This window comes from Impatiens glandulifera, chromosome 1 (assembly GCF_907164915.1).
Source record: "Impatiens glandulifera chromosome 1, dImpGla2.1, whole genome shotgun sequence".
In the NCBI taxonomy this organism is placed as follows: domain Eukaryota; kingdom Viridiplantae; phylum Streptophyta; class Magnoliopsida; order Ericales; family Balsaminaceae; genus Impatiens; species Impatiens glandulifera.
The window spans coordinates 159,215,860-159,230,096 of NC_061862.1; the positions used below are offsets into that span (position 1 = coordinate 159,215,860).

The window sequence follows — 14,237 nt, forward strand, 5'->3', positions numbered from 1 at the left end:
GTGCCTATATTTTTGTAACAAAATTTTGATAAGATTGTTTACTATAAATGTGTAAGACTTCATTATTAAATATGTTGACCTTTATAATATAGATAAATAAATGATAATTTAAAAAAAATAAAAATACAATTACTATGTTTAGAGAAAAAATGACACCAAACTATAAAATAATTTAGATTATAAATAGAAAAGTCTTTATATTAAATAAAATAATTACACAAATAATTATAAGAAAATGTGTTATACCAAATAAAAAAATAATAATTTTAACTTGACTATTTTAAATAAGATATTATGGAATATAAATTTTTTTATAACAAAATAACAATTTTAAAATAAATTCAATAATAAATAAAAATTGTTTATCAAAGTGCATGAACACATTAGTATTGTTATTCAATGTTTAATTACATTATTAAAATTTATATAAAAATTAGAAACTCACTGTCAAGACACAAACTTGAAATCATAATTTCATTTAAAATTTAGAAGAAAAAAATAGTTTGAAAAAGAGTCAAAACTAGGATTAGCAAAAATATTTTAATATTCTTGAACTACAAAATGGTAGATAAGGTAACTTAATTTAAGAAAAAAATGAGTAGAATAGCATGTAAAGATTAAAAAATAATTAAGGATGAAAATAATTATCCTTACTAAACAAAAAATAATAAAAACAGCACAACTAATTATATATAAAAATTTTGTTATAATAATAATAATAATAATAAAGAGTAAAATGCCATTTCAATCCATTCTTCCTCAATCAAAGTTTGAGGGTTGTTAATGACAACAAGATATAAATATCTTGGGCGGAGGCTGAAAGTCTTGTATTTGAACTCTTCGGACGACAAGTTATGATCGCCTGATTAATTGGTTACGTGTATTTGCACAGAGATTAGTCGCTATGCTAAAGATAAACGAAACTCAACGTTCTAAAAAGAAATTATAATAGTAAGTGTTTTGTGTCGATACTAAGTTGAGTATAAGAAAAATATTAAATTTCCGAACCTCAACTACAAGCTATTTTGAAACAAATTAAAAGTTTCAAAGGAAAACAAAACGTCGGGAAAAATTACGTTAGTAAGTTGCCGACGATTTTCCCCTAAAAATGAGACAAAATTTGTTTGCATTTACTTTTATTTATCTAGGCATAATTCTACTCATTAATGTTGAGACTAATTTTATTTTCTCAACCAACAAAGATAAAAGTTGAGATGTGTCAATTATATGTATTAATTATACTCATAAATGTTAGACTAGTTTTATTTTCTATCATATGTATTAATTATACTCATAAATGTTGATTAGTTTTATTTTCTAGACCACCATTTCTTCTTTAAAGGTTGAGATGTGTTTTATTATATATATATATTTTTTTTTATCGTCGGATGACTAATAATTTTATTTGCATGTAACATTTTTTCTACTTATAGTTTTTCTCCCCTGAGTTAAAATTATAACTATATTAGTAACAACATAAAATTATAACTATAAGGTAAAATAATTATTTTCCAAAATTTGTATTTTAAAAGTTTAACATGTAAACAAATTATAAATGCAATGTGGTTTATTTAGTAAGAAATTTAAAATGTTTGTAATAACAAATAAAAAAAAGAAAGAAGATAAACATCAAATAAATTAAAATATTTTAAATTAATTTTTTATGGAAACACTTTAATAAAACCTACCAACCTAATCCCAGACTATAAATAAGTTCACTCTTACCATTTTCACATTCGCCACCATACCTTCTTTCTCTCTCTTCTGCATTTTGAATCCCATTTGTGTTTCTCTCTCATCATTTATCATCTCTAATGGCTTCCATCATCACCACTCAGCTTCCTTGTGACGGCGAAGGTATCTGTATGGTCTGCAAGACCACGCCGTCGGAGGCGGAGATACTCACATGCAGCACGTGCGTCACTCCTTGGCACGTGTCCTGTCTTTCAACGCTGCCGGCGAATCTCCAGTCCACGCTTCAATGGGAGTGTCCCGACTGTACTGCGCCGCCGGCCAACGTCAACCCTGTCTTGAATGCTGGTCCCTCTAATGGACTAGTAGCTGCGACTCGAGCTATTGAAGCCGATTCGACCTTATCGGAAACTGAGAAGGCGAGGAGGAGACAGCAGCTATTGAGTGGAAAGGCCGATTCGTCAAAGGGGCCTTCTAAACGTACTAATGAAGATGATTATATTTGTTCATGTTGCTTCCAACTGATGGAAAAGCCAGTGACGGTATGTCTTTGGATCTGTTGCTTACTTTGCATGCAAATGAATGAATGCTAGATCTATAATAGAAATACCCTTTTCAAAGTTTCTGTTGACAGATCTTAGTTCATCTGTTTAGATCTGCAGGATATATATTTTTTCATGCAAATGAATACGAGATCTACATTTTCAATGACAGATTTTAGTTTCTTATCATTTGGATTCTTGTCTGAAGTTTCTCCTATTTGATTTAACATTATCTGTTTAGATCCGGCAGCATATTTTGCATGCAAATGAATACGAGATCTAATAGCAATACCCTTTTCAAATTTTCCATTAACAGATTTTAGTTTCTTAATAATATGGTTCTTCTCTGAAGTTTCCCTATTTGATTTCATGTCATTTGGGTTTTTATTAACTGATTTAGACTAGTACCTTTCTAATTTAGGCGTTATTGGAAGCTTCAAATCAAAATGTCTAATTTGAAGATAATTTTTACATTTTACTTTCAACAGATACCATGTGCTCACCATTTGTGCTTGAGCTGCTTCAAGAAATGGACAGGACAAGGAAAGAATACATGTGTAAAATGCCGACAAATAATTCCACGGAGTATGATTTTGCAACCTCGTATCAATGTGGCATTGGTGGTGGGCATCCGAAAAACCAAAGCGCTATCAAATGGTTCGACTGTTGCTCAATTTGTCCACGATCAGGAAAAGCCAGATGAGGCCTACCGGAGTGAAAGAGCCAAAAGGGGTGGCCGAGGAAATGCGTGTAGCGGGAGGATAAAGGTGACGGTAAAATCACACCATTTTGGACCAATTCTGGCTGAGCATGATCCAGAAAGAAAGACAGGGGTTTCGGTCGGTAGTGGTTGGGAGTTTAGGTTAGAATGCAGGCAATGGGGTATTCATTTCCCTCATATTGCTGGTATAAGTGGAAAAGCCAATTATGGAGCACAATCTGTGGTGCTTTCTGGGGGATATCTTGACGACGAGGATCATGGAGACTGGTTCCTTTATACTGGAAGGTTAATTAATTTCATATAATCTAATGTTTTCTATTTTCTTTTAATAACTTTATTTCTGAATTATACACAGCGGTGGGAGGGATCTAACTGGAAATAAACGAACAAACAAGGTCCAGTCCTTCGATCAAACATTCCATTTGTGTAATGAAGCATTAAGAGTCAGCTGTAAAAAGGGCTACCCTGTTCGAGTTGTTAGGTAAGAACTGAATTCCTTCCTAATAGTATCATCATGTATTATTTATTAGTATAAACCTCAATGTTAAATTTCACTTTCAGGTCTCATAAAGAAAGGCGTTCTTCATATGCACCTGTAAGGGGACTTAAAGGATTGAGATACGATGGTATCTACAGGATTGAGAAATGCTGGCGAAAGATGGGAACGGATGTAAATAAGTTTGTGAATTTGAAAAACACAAGATTTGTATATATATTAATGAAAGTGTTTATATTTGAATAACAGGGTTTCAAGGTCTGTCGGTACTTGTTTATAAGATGCGATAACGAACCTGCACCATGGTCAAGGTTTGTTATCTATTGTCACATTTATGTTCTTGTTCTTTAAATAGAATCATTTGTAATGAATGACACATGCCGTGTGACACTTCAGTGATGGCCGAGGAGATGTGGTGAGGGCTCTCCCTGATGTACCGGAGCTGGAAGATGCTATTGATATTTTCGAGAGGAATGAAAGCCCTATGTGGGATTATGATGTGGGTAAATTCATCCATTCATTTATGTAATTTACTTAAGTTTAATTTGATACTGACTCTTTTGGATATCCCTTAGAATGAAGATGGTAAATGGAAGTGGACAAGACCTCCACCTGTTAGCCCAAAGAAATCTGCTTCTAAGAATAAGATTCCGAATGGTTCGAAATTTGCTATTAATCTCTCATTGTTTCCAATTATATTTTGGTTAATATTTGGCTGACTTGTAATTTGCAGAACTGTGTTGCCTTAAATGTAAGAAGATGATGGTTTCTCCTGTGACGACTCCTTGTGCTTGCAACTTCTGCAAAGGGTGTTTGCAAAGTGAGTTTGCTGGGATGACGCTCTTCAGAGAACGTTCAAGTGCAGGTGGGAGGAGCCTTCGCACTCGAAAGAACCCAATGAAGTGCCCCTCCTGTCATAATGACATTGCTGAATTCGTTCAGCACCTACCGGTATTTTTGTTTTCAACCATTAATAATGATGAATCATGGGCTAGACTTTATGGTTTTTGTTTGTCCATTGTTGCAGGTTAATAAGGAACTTGAGAGTATCATTGAGTCTCTCCTCAATCCAAAGGTTAAAGATGAGGAACCTGTAGAGGCGGAAGAGGACGAGGAAGAAAAAGAAGATGAAGAGGAGGAATATGAATATGATTATGAATATGAAGACGAAGACGAGGAAGATGGGGAGGAAGAAGATGAATCTGCTGTGGAGAATGATAACTCCGAAGCGCCTGCACCAAAACGGGCCAAGGTTGAATAAGAAGGAGATGAGAAAATCAAACCCCGAGGAAGAAACTACTCGGCCAGAAATTTAGTTGAAAAGGTAAGGGTCGAGTTTTCCAAAGTTGGAAGAAAAAACATTTATGGTCATTGAAATGTTTATCGTTATTGTTGTTTTTGTTTGAACAATTAATTTTCGGACTATTTAATTTCAATTGTTTGTCAACCCAAACAGATGCAATTTTGGGAACTTATCATACATGGCTATAATGTATGTATGGTTTATTTGAATTCAAAACTTCTTTTAATTATGAAGTACCTTCTTTTCACATTCAATTCATAAAACCAAAAAAAATAATTTTTTAAAGAAAAAAATTGTTCTTTTTTTTTTTCTTTCACTTTGTATTTTTTAAAATAAAATTAAAATAAATAAATTTGTTGCATTAAAAATTAACAAGTTTATTGTTTGGCTCTAGTAGCAAACCCTATTGTCAACCTTTATATTTTAATATGAATTCTACTGCTGTTTAAAGAAAGAAAGAAAAAATAATTAGTTTAGTTCTCATTAAAGAAAGTAATTTAGTAATATTTATATTGAATAAATAATCAAAAGCATTTTCAAATATTTTGTCAATTTCTTTTATAGTCAAATAAACTTTCTTATTTGAAAACTGGGAAGTATTTTCAAACATTTGTCCATATTGCATGCATGGTGAGTAGTATTAATGTTATAAAGTCAACCAATGCCTTTTCTTGTTTGATATATATATATATATATATATATATATATATATATATATATATATATATATATATATATATATATATATATATATATATATATATATATATATGATATATCTCTCTACCTTTTATGTTTTTTGTTTTTTCAACAAACATATGTACTTTAACCTAATCCCAATTTGTTTTTCCTTGAAAGTGAAGTAGACACAATAGATTTGTTTTATAATTTTAATATAAAATATAAGAATGTAATATATAAAATGATATTTTTATCATTAATGTGATTAAAAAGAACTTTTTATTTATTTGTTTTTATTACTGTGCCTTTTAATTTATTATTTTATACCCGTTATTAAATATTGTTAATTATTATATTTTAAATAATTAATGAAAATATTAATTCAATATATAAAGTTGATTGTATTATATATTTTCATGTTATAATTTATTTTAATTTGTTTAAAAATATAAATTATAATTACTATAATCTTATAATAACAATGTATAAATGGATACTACTATATATAAATTTTATAATTTTACTTAGTATGTAAAATAATAATACTAATAATATAGTAAAAGTAAATTAAATTAAATTATCACTCAATTATAAATAGAGTACTTAATTTATCAATTAATCTCTTATAAGAAAAAGTTAGATTTGCTTTCCAAAATTATTGACTATTTTTCAACAAAATAATAGTTTTCTTAAATAAATTATCTACAAATTTTATTTTGCATTATTTTTCTAACTACAATCCAATGACATAATACCACGTATCTATTAGAAAAATGTTAGATTTACATCTCTAAATTACAGGGGATTCTTAAAAAAATTAATAATTTTCGATGATAAATTATCTACGGATTTTATTTATCTTTTATTTATCTGTACTATTTTATTTTAACAAACTTACAATGCATTGACATACCATCCCTACATGAAAATTGTTAGATTTGCGTTCCAAAATTACTAGCGATTTTTCATTAAATTTGTAGTTTTCGTCGGTAAATTAGGTACGATTTTTATTTGTCATTATTATTATTTTTTTAACGACGTACCATACTTTTTCATACCATTAGCTACCAGAAAGAAAAATGTTAGATTTACGTCCCATCATTAAATGCAATTTTTCAACAAATTGAAATTTTCGCCGGTAAAATTATCTACGATTTTCTTTTATCTGTATTAATTTTTGTAAAGATGTAACAATATATTAACATACCAATTCCCAACCATAAAAATGTTAGATTTACGTTCCAAAATTATCACGATTTTTTAACAAATTGGTAGTTTTCGTCGGTAACTTATCTACTGATTTGAACTTACCACATACAATACAATGACATATTTTTTTTAATTAAAAAGAACTAACATGACACCAACATTATGTACAATACAATGACATATCACTTACCTATAATATAAATGTTAGATTTAAGTCCCAAAATTACTAGCGATTTTTTAACAAATTTAAAGTTTTCGTCGGTAAATTAACGACGATTTTTATTTATTTATATTATTATTTTAACATCCAACAATAGAATGACATACTATATTTGTCACAATTTTCCTTAACATAAACTCTTATTTATTTTGTTACTAACCAATATATATATATATATATATATATATATATATATATATATATATATATATATATATATATATATATATATATATATATAATTATATATATAATTATATTTAATTTGAATTTATCGGGTCGAGAGATGTGGTTAATTTAGATATATACATGAAAGTTATAAATTGATACTTCGGTCGAATCGTGGATTGACTCGCCCATAAACTTGAAATGCTTAAAATAAAATAAAAAATGCTATAGGTATATTTCAGAGCATAAAAGCATGCCTAAAAGTGTAATCGAATGATGAAGATGTCAGCTTGAGTAAAACAAACATTGGTGAGAAAACTTAAGGGCTTGTCAACGGGGTGATTCAGAGCCTAAGATCATGCCTAAAGGTGTAATAAAATGTTTAAAAATACACCCTTAAAGACCGCAAAAATATTCCATGGAGGGTGAGCAAAAGCCAAAAGACATAGTCGAATCCTTAAGTATGACGGGAATTGAGAATAGTTAAGATTAATGATGCATAATTAAAAAATCATTTATATGATATATATGGGTGCAATATATTTTAATAATGCATTTTTTTAGTATTAAAATAATTAATTATATATATTTATGCAAAAATCTATAAAATATAATAAATATTTGTTATTTTAATTTGTAATGTTTTTGTATGTATATTTTAAAAATTATATAAATTAAAAAAAAATTAATTAAAAAGAAATTTAACTGAATAGGTTAAGATTTTAAAGTGATTGATTTTTTTTATTATTATTATAAAAAAACAAAATAGACATAGTATACTTGAAATAATATTTTAGAATTAAAAAAAAATTAAAAAGAAAAATATTAATATTAATATATATATATATAATTAATATATTATTAATTCAAAATACTGAAATAAAAAAAAATGTTTACTAAAAATAAATTTTAAAGGTTTTATGAAAATATAAATAAACATTAAATTTGAATTTTATTTTATTTTATAAATTAAAATCCATTCACATATTATTTTTATTTAAAATATTTATATATAAATAATATTTTTTTTAAATATTTTTACCCTGTAAATCTATGCTAGTTAAAAATAATATTGTTTTGAATCAATCCCATGATATATCATTTATATGTCAATATGGATCATAAGTAAGAGTTCCATTTTATTTTATTATCATGATTTTATAAATCAAAATTCATTTTTAGTAAGAAAAATTGTGTAAATTTTTTTAGTCAAATAAGATTATGAATATATATAGGTGGTGATTTATTTAGTAAGAAAATTAAAATATTACACCAAAAAGAGTAAATAATATTACAATTAATGTGATAATTGAAAAGATATAAAAAAGAAATTAAATTTGATTTTGATTTTGATTTGAAACAAAATTCAAAAATATTTTCAAAAGAAAAAAAAAGTAACTTTTCATTTTTATTTTTATTTTGGTAGAGCATTTTAAAACCAGCCTTTCTCCTTTGTCAGTAATTCATATTTGGTTAGTTTGTTTGTTTCTCTATTTTTTTTTGTTTTGCATTAATGGCTTTCAGTTCCATTTATTATTTAATATAAAAATAATTATTTAATTAAAATTTACATTTTTTTATTAATTTTAAAATTATTATAATTTTTTACAAATGATATGTTTGAAATCGCAATATCCATTTTAAAATTTGAAATAAAATAATTATAAATCACCATTTTGATTAGATCACTTTTGGTTATAAGTAGAGACATTTTCAATATAATTAATTAATATCTTTTAAATATATTAGGCAATTTTTCATTAAATTTCTAAAAAAAAAATTAAGCCTATTTATTTACCTTTATAACTTAAATAGCAATTATTCACATGTAATACTGACAAATGTTTGAAAAATTGAGATATTCAAATTTCACAAATAAGAAAAGACTCTTTAATCTTAAAGTAATATCAAATTGCACTGTTGATAAAAATATATTTATTTTTAAAGTTTATTTAAAATAAATATTATTAGTTATTATATTTTTAATAAAAATCAAACTTAATATTTTATATTTTATATAAACAGTTAAAATTAAAACAAAAACAAAAATATATAAAAAAAATAAGAATATAGTGAGACAACTCAAAGAATCACAAAACATGTTCCAGGCACAAGTGTGCACGTGAATAGCTTGTTGGGCCGGTGCCACAAGGGTATGATTAATTTTATTATTATTAATTTATTTAAATTGGGTAATTGGGCTGTATGGGTTTAGGCCTATGTAGAAAGGTATCATTCATAAGTAAATCAAGAAAACTCTTCTCTCTTAGCTTTGTTGGAAATAAGAAAATTCTAGTAATTAATTATTTTGAAATTTTTTAAAAGTAAAATAATATGATTAATATAGAATTTGAGAGAATATAATTTAGACCATGTATAATATTTTGAAATTTGAGAAAATATATATATATATATATATATATATATATATATATATATATATATATATATTTAGGGATTACAAGTTAGGATAATATAAATATTTGAGTTATAATTTTCTCTCTAAAAAAATAGCTCATAGAGAAGTTGAAAACTCATTCTACTTGTGGCCTTTTAATGACTTTTTTCTTTTAAGTATCGGTTGGTGTCTTGTTTCTCTTTTCACTACTTATATGTTAGTTGATGTTATGTTTTTGTTAAGTACGACAAATTATTTAGCGGAATTATATTTTGTTAAGTACGACAAATTATTTAGCGGGATTATATTTGTGCTCTCAAATTTTTATAATTCGAATAATACTTACAATTTTCAAGTCCGTTTTTGTCTCTTTCTTTGTAACAAATGACATGATGTCATCTCTTTTATTGTTAGTTATGTTCAGGCCGCTAACAAAAACAAATAGATAAATTTATGAAATACAAAGATTAAGTTTCTTGTACAGTTATTATATCCTAAAATTGCACATATATATATATATATATATATATATATATTTTTCTAAGACATCATAAATGTTAAACTTCATAAAGATACAAATTCACTCATTTAATAACTTATACATCTGCTCAATATGATTAGGAGAAGGGATAAGAAAAAGTGTATATGAAAAAAAGAAATAAAAGCATATTAAATTCAAATGATATTGCTCCGAACTTCAATAATATCGATACAACTGTAAATGTGCTGTGTCAATCAGTTCAATATAAGAAAATATTGAATTTATGGAACTCAATTTATGACGATTTTTTCTAAAATATTTAGAAGGCAAACATTTAGATTATATTAAATTCAAATGGTATCGCTCCAAACTTTAATGACATTGATACAATTGTAAACATGTTGGGTCAATCAGTTCAATATAAGAAAATGTTGAATTTATGGAACTCAATATCCAACGATTTTTCTAAAATATTTTGAAGGCAAACATCTAGATTTTTTTTTGTTAATATTTATCAACATTCTCACTCAAGTTGAGATGCTATTTGATTTTGCAGCTATTTATTTTTGGACAAACATTCTATTTACATACATAGTCGGGTAAAATATCATTTAGGTTGTAGCTTATATAAAAAGTTAATCCTAATTGAGTAAAAAACTAGCTTGATTGTTTAGTTACTTTTGGCTTAAAGGGAAAGCTAACCCTAATTGAGTAAAAAACTAGATTGCCAATTTAATGTCGAGTTATTCTCACTCCTAAGATTGAATGAATGTTATTTTTCATTATAGGAATATATTTCATTGGATATATACTATCATTCTCTCTACTCATAAAAAAATATCTTATAGTGTTTAGGACCATGCATGATCCTTTCCTTCCGTTTCTTCCTTACTCCCCATGTTCTATCTCACAGGGAGGGTCAAAATAGTAAAAAAATATTTTTTTTTAATGAGTATTTTGTCTCTCCCCTGTGAGAGGAAAATAAAGCAGGAAAAAACGGGAGTAAAGGATCCTGACTCGTTTAGGGCGGAACAAAGAAAGTCTCTTAACGCATTCTTTTTATTCTCATCGAAAATACTTGTCACACTTGAAGAGCACAATACTATGAATGACCCAATATCGATTAGTGATGATAATATCAACAAAATAATGTTCTCTTATGCTTTCACCCACACATGCCGAGCTTCACATATTCTTGTATAGTAAAAAAGAATCGATGGAATCGGTAAATAAAAATTCACTTAATTTCTTTAAATTCTTCATTTGAAAAAATAAAAACCTTATTGGATGCATGATACTTCCTAAAACTCGAAATTCTTGATGATTAATTACTTGATAAAATAATATTGTCAGTATCAATATAAATAATTTCCCGATTCGGATTCGGATATAGCCAGAGCTCCTGAATCTAAAGTCACCTCACGTTCCAATTCATATCCAACAATGGATTTATCAGACCGCATATAACTATCTAATTTAGTTTATCAATTTAAATGCTAAATAAAAAAAACCAATTCACTTAATTTTTTTCTTAGATAATTGAAAGAAATGAGAAAAAGTGAAGTTTATGTGTCAACGAATCCCACGTAGAGATATTGATAATACACCTAGATGTATATTGGGACAAAGTTATTATTTAATTTTATCAACATACATACATTATATCAAGAATGTTATCCCCGCCCCCAATATTGAGACGAATGTTATTTGTCATTATTTTTTTTATCGACGTAAAATCAAATGTCGTGTTGACATTCTTCCCACTACCAAGGTTGAGACGAATATTATTATTTATTTTTATCGACATGCATTTTAAAGGCGTACCCGACGTTCTCATTATTTATTTTTATCGACCTACAATCAAATGTCGTGTTGACATTCTTCCCGCTTCCAAGGTTGAGACGAATATTATTATTTATTTTTATCGACATGCATCCCAAAGGCGTACGACGGACCGACGTTCCCCCTCTCCAAATGTGGAGACAAATGTTATTTTTAATTATTTATTATTATTGACGTACATTCAAATGATGTGTTGTTTTCGTCTTCAAGGTTGAGATGAATGTTGTTATTTATTTTTATTGACATAATTATAACACCGACTTTCTTTCCATTTCCTAGGGTATAGACGTTATTTATTTTTATTTGACATGAACATTAACTTTTCTTCATTTAGTTACCCACAATTTTTTTTTTTAATGAAAAGTTAAAATTAATTACCGACCAAAGTTATAAAAGAAAAAAATGTTTGTCATTATTTATTATTATCAACGTACATTCAAATGACGTGTCAACATTGTTTCTGTCCAAGGTTGAGATGAATGTTATTATTTATTTTTATCGACATACATTATAGAGTACCCGACGTTCTTTTCATTCCCTATGTATAGAATAATGTTATTATTTATTTTTATTTGACATGAACATTAATTTTTCTTTGTTTAGTTACCTACAAAATATATATATATATATATATATATATATATATATATATAATTTTATGAAAAGTTAAAATAAATAACCGACGGAAAATAAAAGAAAAAAGAAAAAGAAAAACCTATTAGTCACAAAATTTGCCTACTTATACATGATAAGATTTGAAATCTTATGAAGATAAAATTTTGATAATCTACTTAAAAAAAGCAATCTTGATTTATATAGTAAAAAATCTAAAATATTTATAAAAAATTAATATGACAGTTAAAAAGATTTAAAAAAATAAAATTTTAATTGACTAAATTTCCAAAAAAGTAGAAATGATTAGATTTTGGTAGATTTGTTTTACAAATCCGCCAGCCTCCCCTCTCTTGCTCTGACTATAAATACATGCACTCAGACAACCCTCATATTATACCTTCTTCATCTTTTGCTTGAAAATGTTATTACAGTTTTTAGTTTGTGATGTAGTTGATGGATTTTAGAGAGTTACTAGCTAATACATCGTATCGATCCATTTATTTCCTTATTTTTAAGTTCCATTTTCTGCTCATCTAGTTTTAGTTAAATTATTTCAACTTAATCAACAACTACTAAATTATAGTGGTTTTTCATTAAGCTGAAATAATTTAAATACAACTAAATGACTAGAGAGTGAAACTAAAAAATAGAGAAATAAATAAACATAATTTACTAAAAACTCTCTTAAAAATAATTTACTACACCACAAATTAGTCATTACGATGATAAATAATTTTTTTAATCCTCGGAAAAAACTCTTTATGTATTTAGGTCTCGTTTTTTGTGAAAACTCGAGGTTTTAGAATTTTAACATCGATTTTTGTGTAAGAATTCTTTTTTAAAAATAAAAAATTATTTTTAAAAGATTTCACTAATTCTTGATAACTTTTGAAATTGATTAAAAATAATTAATTTTGGGTTCAATTTTAAATAATCTGAATATTTACGATAATCAAATTAAAATTTGATTTTTTAGAAATTCATTAACTTAAATTAATTAAACATAATTAATTTAAAAGATTATTTAGTTTGAAATAGAGTCGCCAATTGATTTTTGAAAATAAATAAAAGTGGCATACATATACAAACGTATTGGCCAAAGTTTCTTTCAATTCGTAGTTTGGTGATACTCAGGAAAGAGATTTTGTGCTTCATCCTTCATACCCGTTTAAAAAACGGTATCTACTTATAAAGTTAACTTTTGAAAATCGGTTTGTATAACGTTTTATTTTTACCGATTATTATTCTAGTCCTAGTCATGCTTCTAGGTTTAACATTTATTAAAATATTGAAACAACAATATTTAAATGCTGGTACATGTTGATGATGATTACTATGTAGGAGTATACCTGAAGAACATTAGTCATTTTTAAGAGTGTTATAGTTTAAAAATAAACGCGAAACAAATCTTTAGTCAAAATACTTGTTAAGGAAATATCTCGAAAATATTTTGAAACCATTTTACGATCCCTCGGGATTTTTAAAAATGGATTGGGGTCCCAAAATTACATAAATAATTTTGGATTTTGAAAAGTGGAACCAAACAGGCCTTGGAGTCCAATTTTATCGGTCGGGGTTTAAAGACCCTCAGTTTGGGTGTTAAGGACTCTCTCTGTCCTTGGCTAAGATTACTAGTCGAGGTGTATAAACCTCCTAGTCCTAGGCTAGCTCTAGGCTAAGTGACTCGGTCTTGGGTTCGGGAGCTCTTAGTCCCGGGTTAAGGATTCTCGGTCCCAAGGTTAGACCTCTCGGTCCTGAGGTTTAGGAGTCTTAGTCCCAGGCTTAAACCTCTTAGTCCTAAGTTTAGGATTTTCAGTCTTAAGGTTAAACCTCAGTCTTGAGGTTCAAGAGTCTCGGTCCTGGCTCAGA

The 14,237-nt window shown here is 27.2% G+C and overlaps 1 protein-coding gene across 1 annotated transcript; it reads left to right on the forward strand.

Moving 5' to 3' along the window:
* The first annotated feature begins 1,814 nt into the window (after positions 1-1,814).
* Positions 1,815-4,712, forward strand: LOC124913328 (E3 ubiquitin-protein ligase ORTHRUS 2-like). The gene is made up of 9 exons (XM_047453922.1): positions 1,815-2,234; positions 2,723-3,240; positions 3,311-3,436; positions 3,517-3,625; positions 3,701-3,762; positions 3,848-3,950; positions 4,027-4,108; positions 4,185-4,402; positions 4,479-4,712. Exons 1-9 carry the CDS (start codon positions 1,815-1,817, stop codon positions 4,710-4,712), a joined length of 1,872 nt encoding a protein of 623 aa, XP_047309878.1.
* The last annotated feature ends 9,525 nt before the right edge of the window (positions 4,713-14,237 follow it).

What these genes read in the sequence shown, in the direction of transcription:
- LOC124913328 (XM_047453922.1), top strand. Translation starts at nt 1,815, where the DNA reads ATGGCTTCCATCATCACCACTCAGCTTCCTTGTGACGGCGAAGGTATC. An exon ending in TGATGGAAAAGCCAGTGACG is followed by an intron (nt 2,235 to 2,722) that starts GTATGTCTTTGG and finishes TACTTTCAACAG; the next exon opens with ATACCATGTGCTCACCATTT. An exon ending in TACCCTGTTCGAGTTGTTAG is followed by an intron (nt 3,437 to 3,516) that starts GTAAGAACTGAA and finishes TTTCACTTTCAG; the next exon opens with GTCTCATAAAGAAAGGCGTT.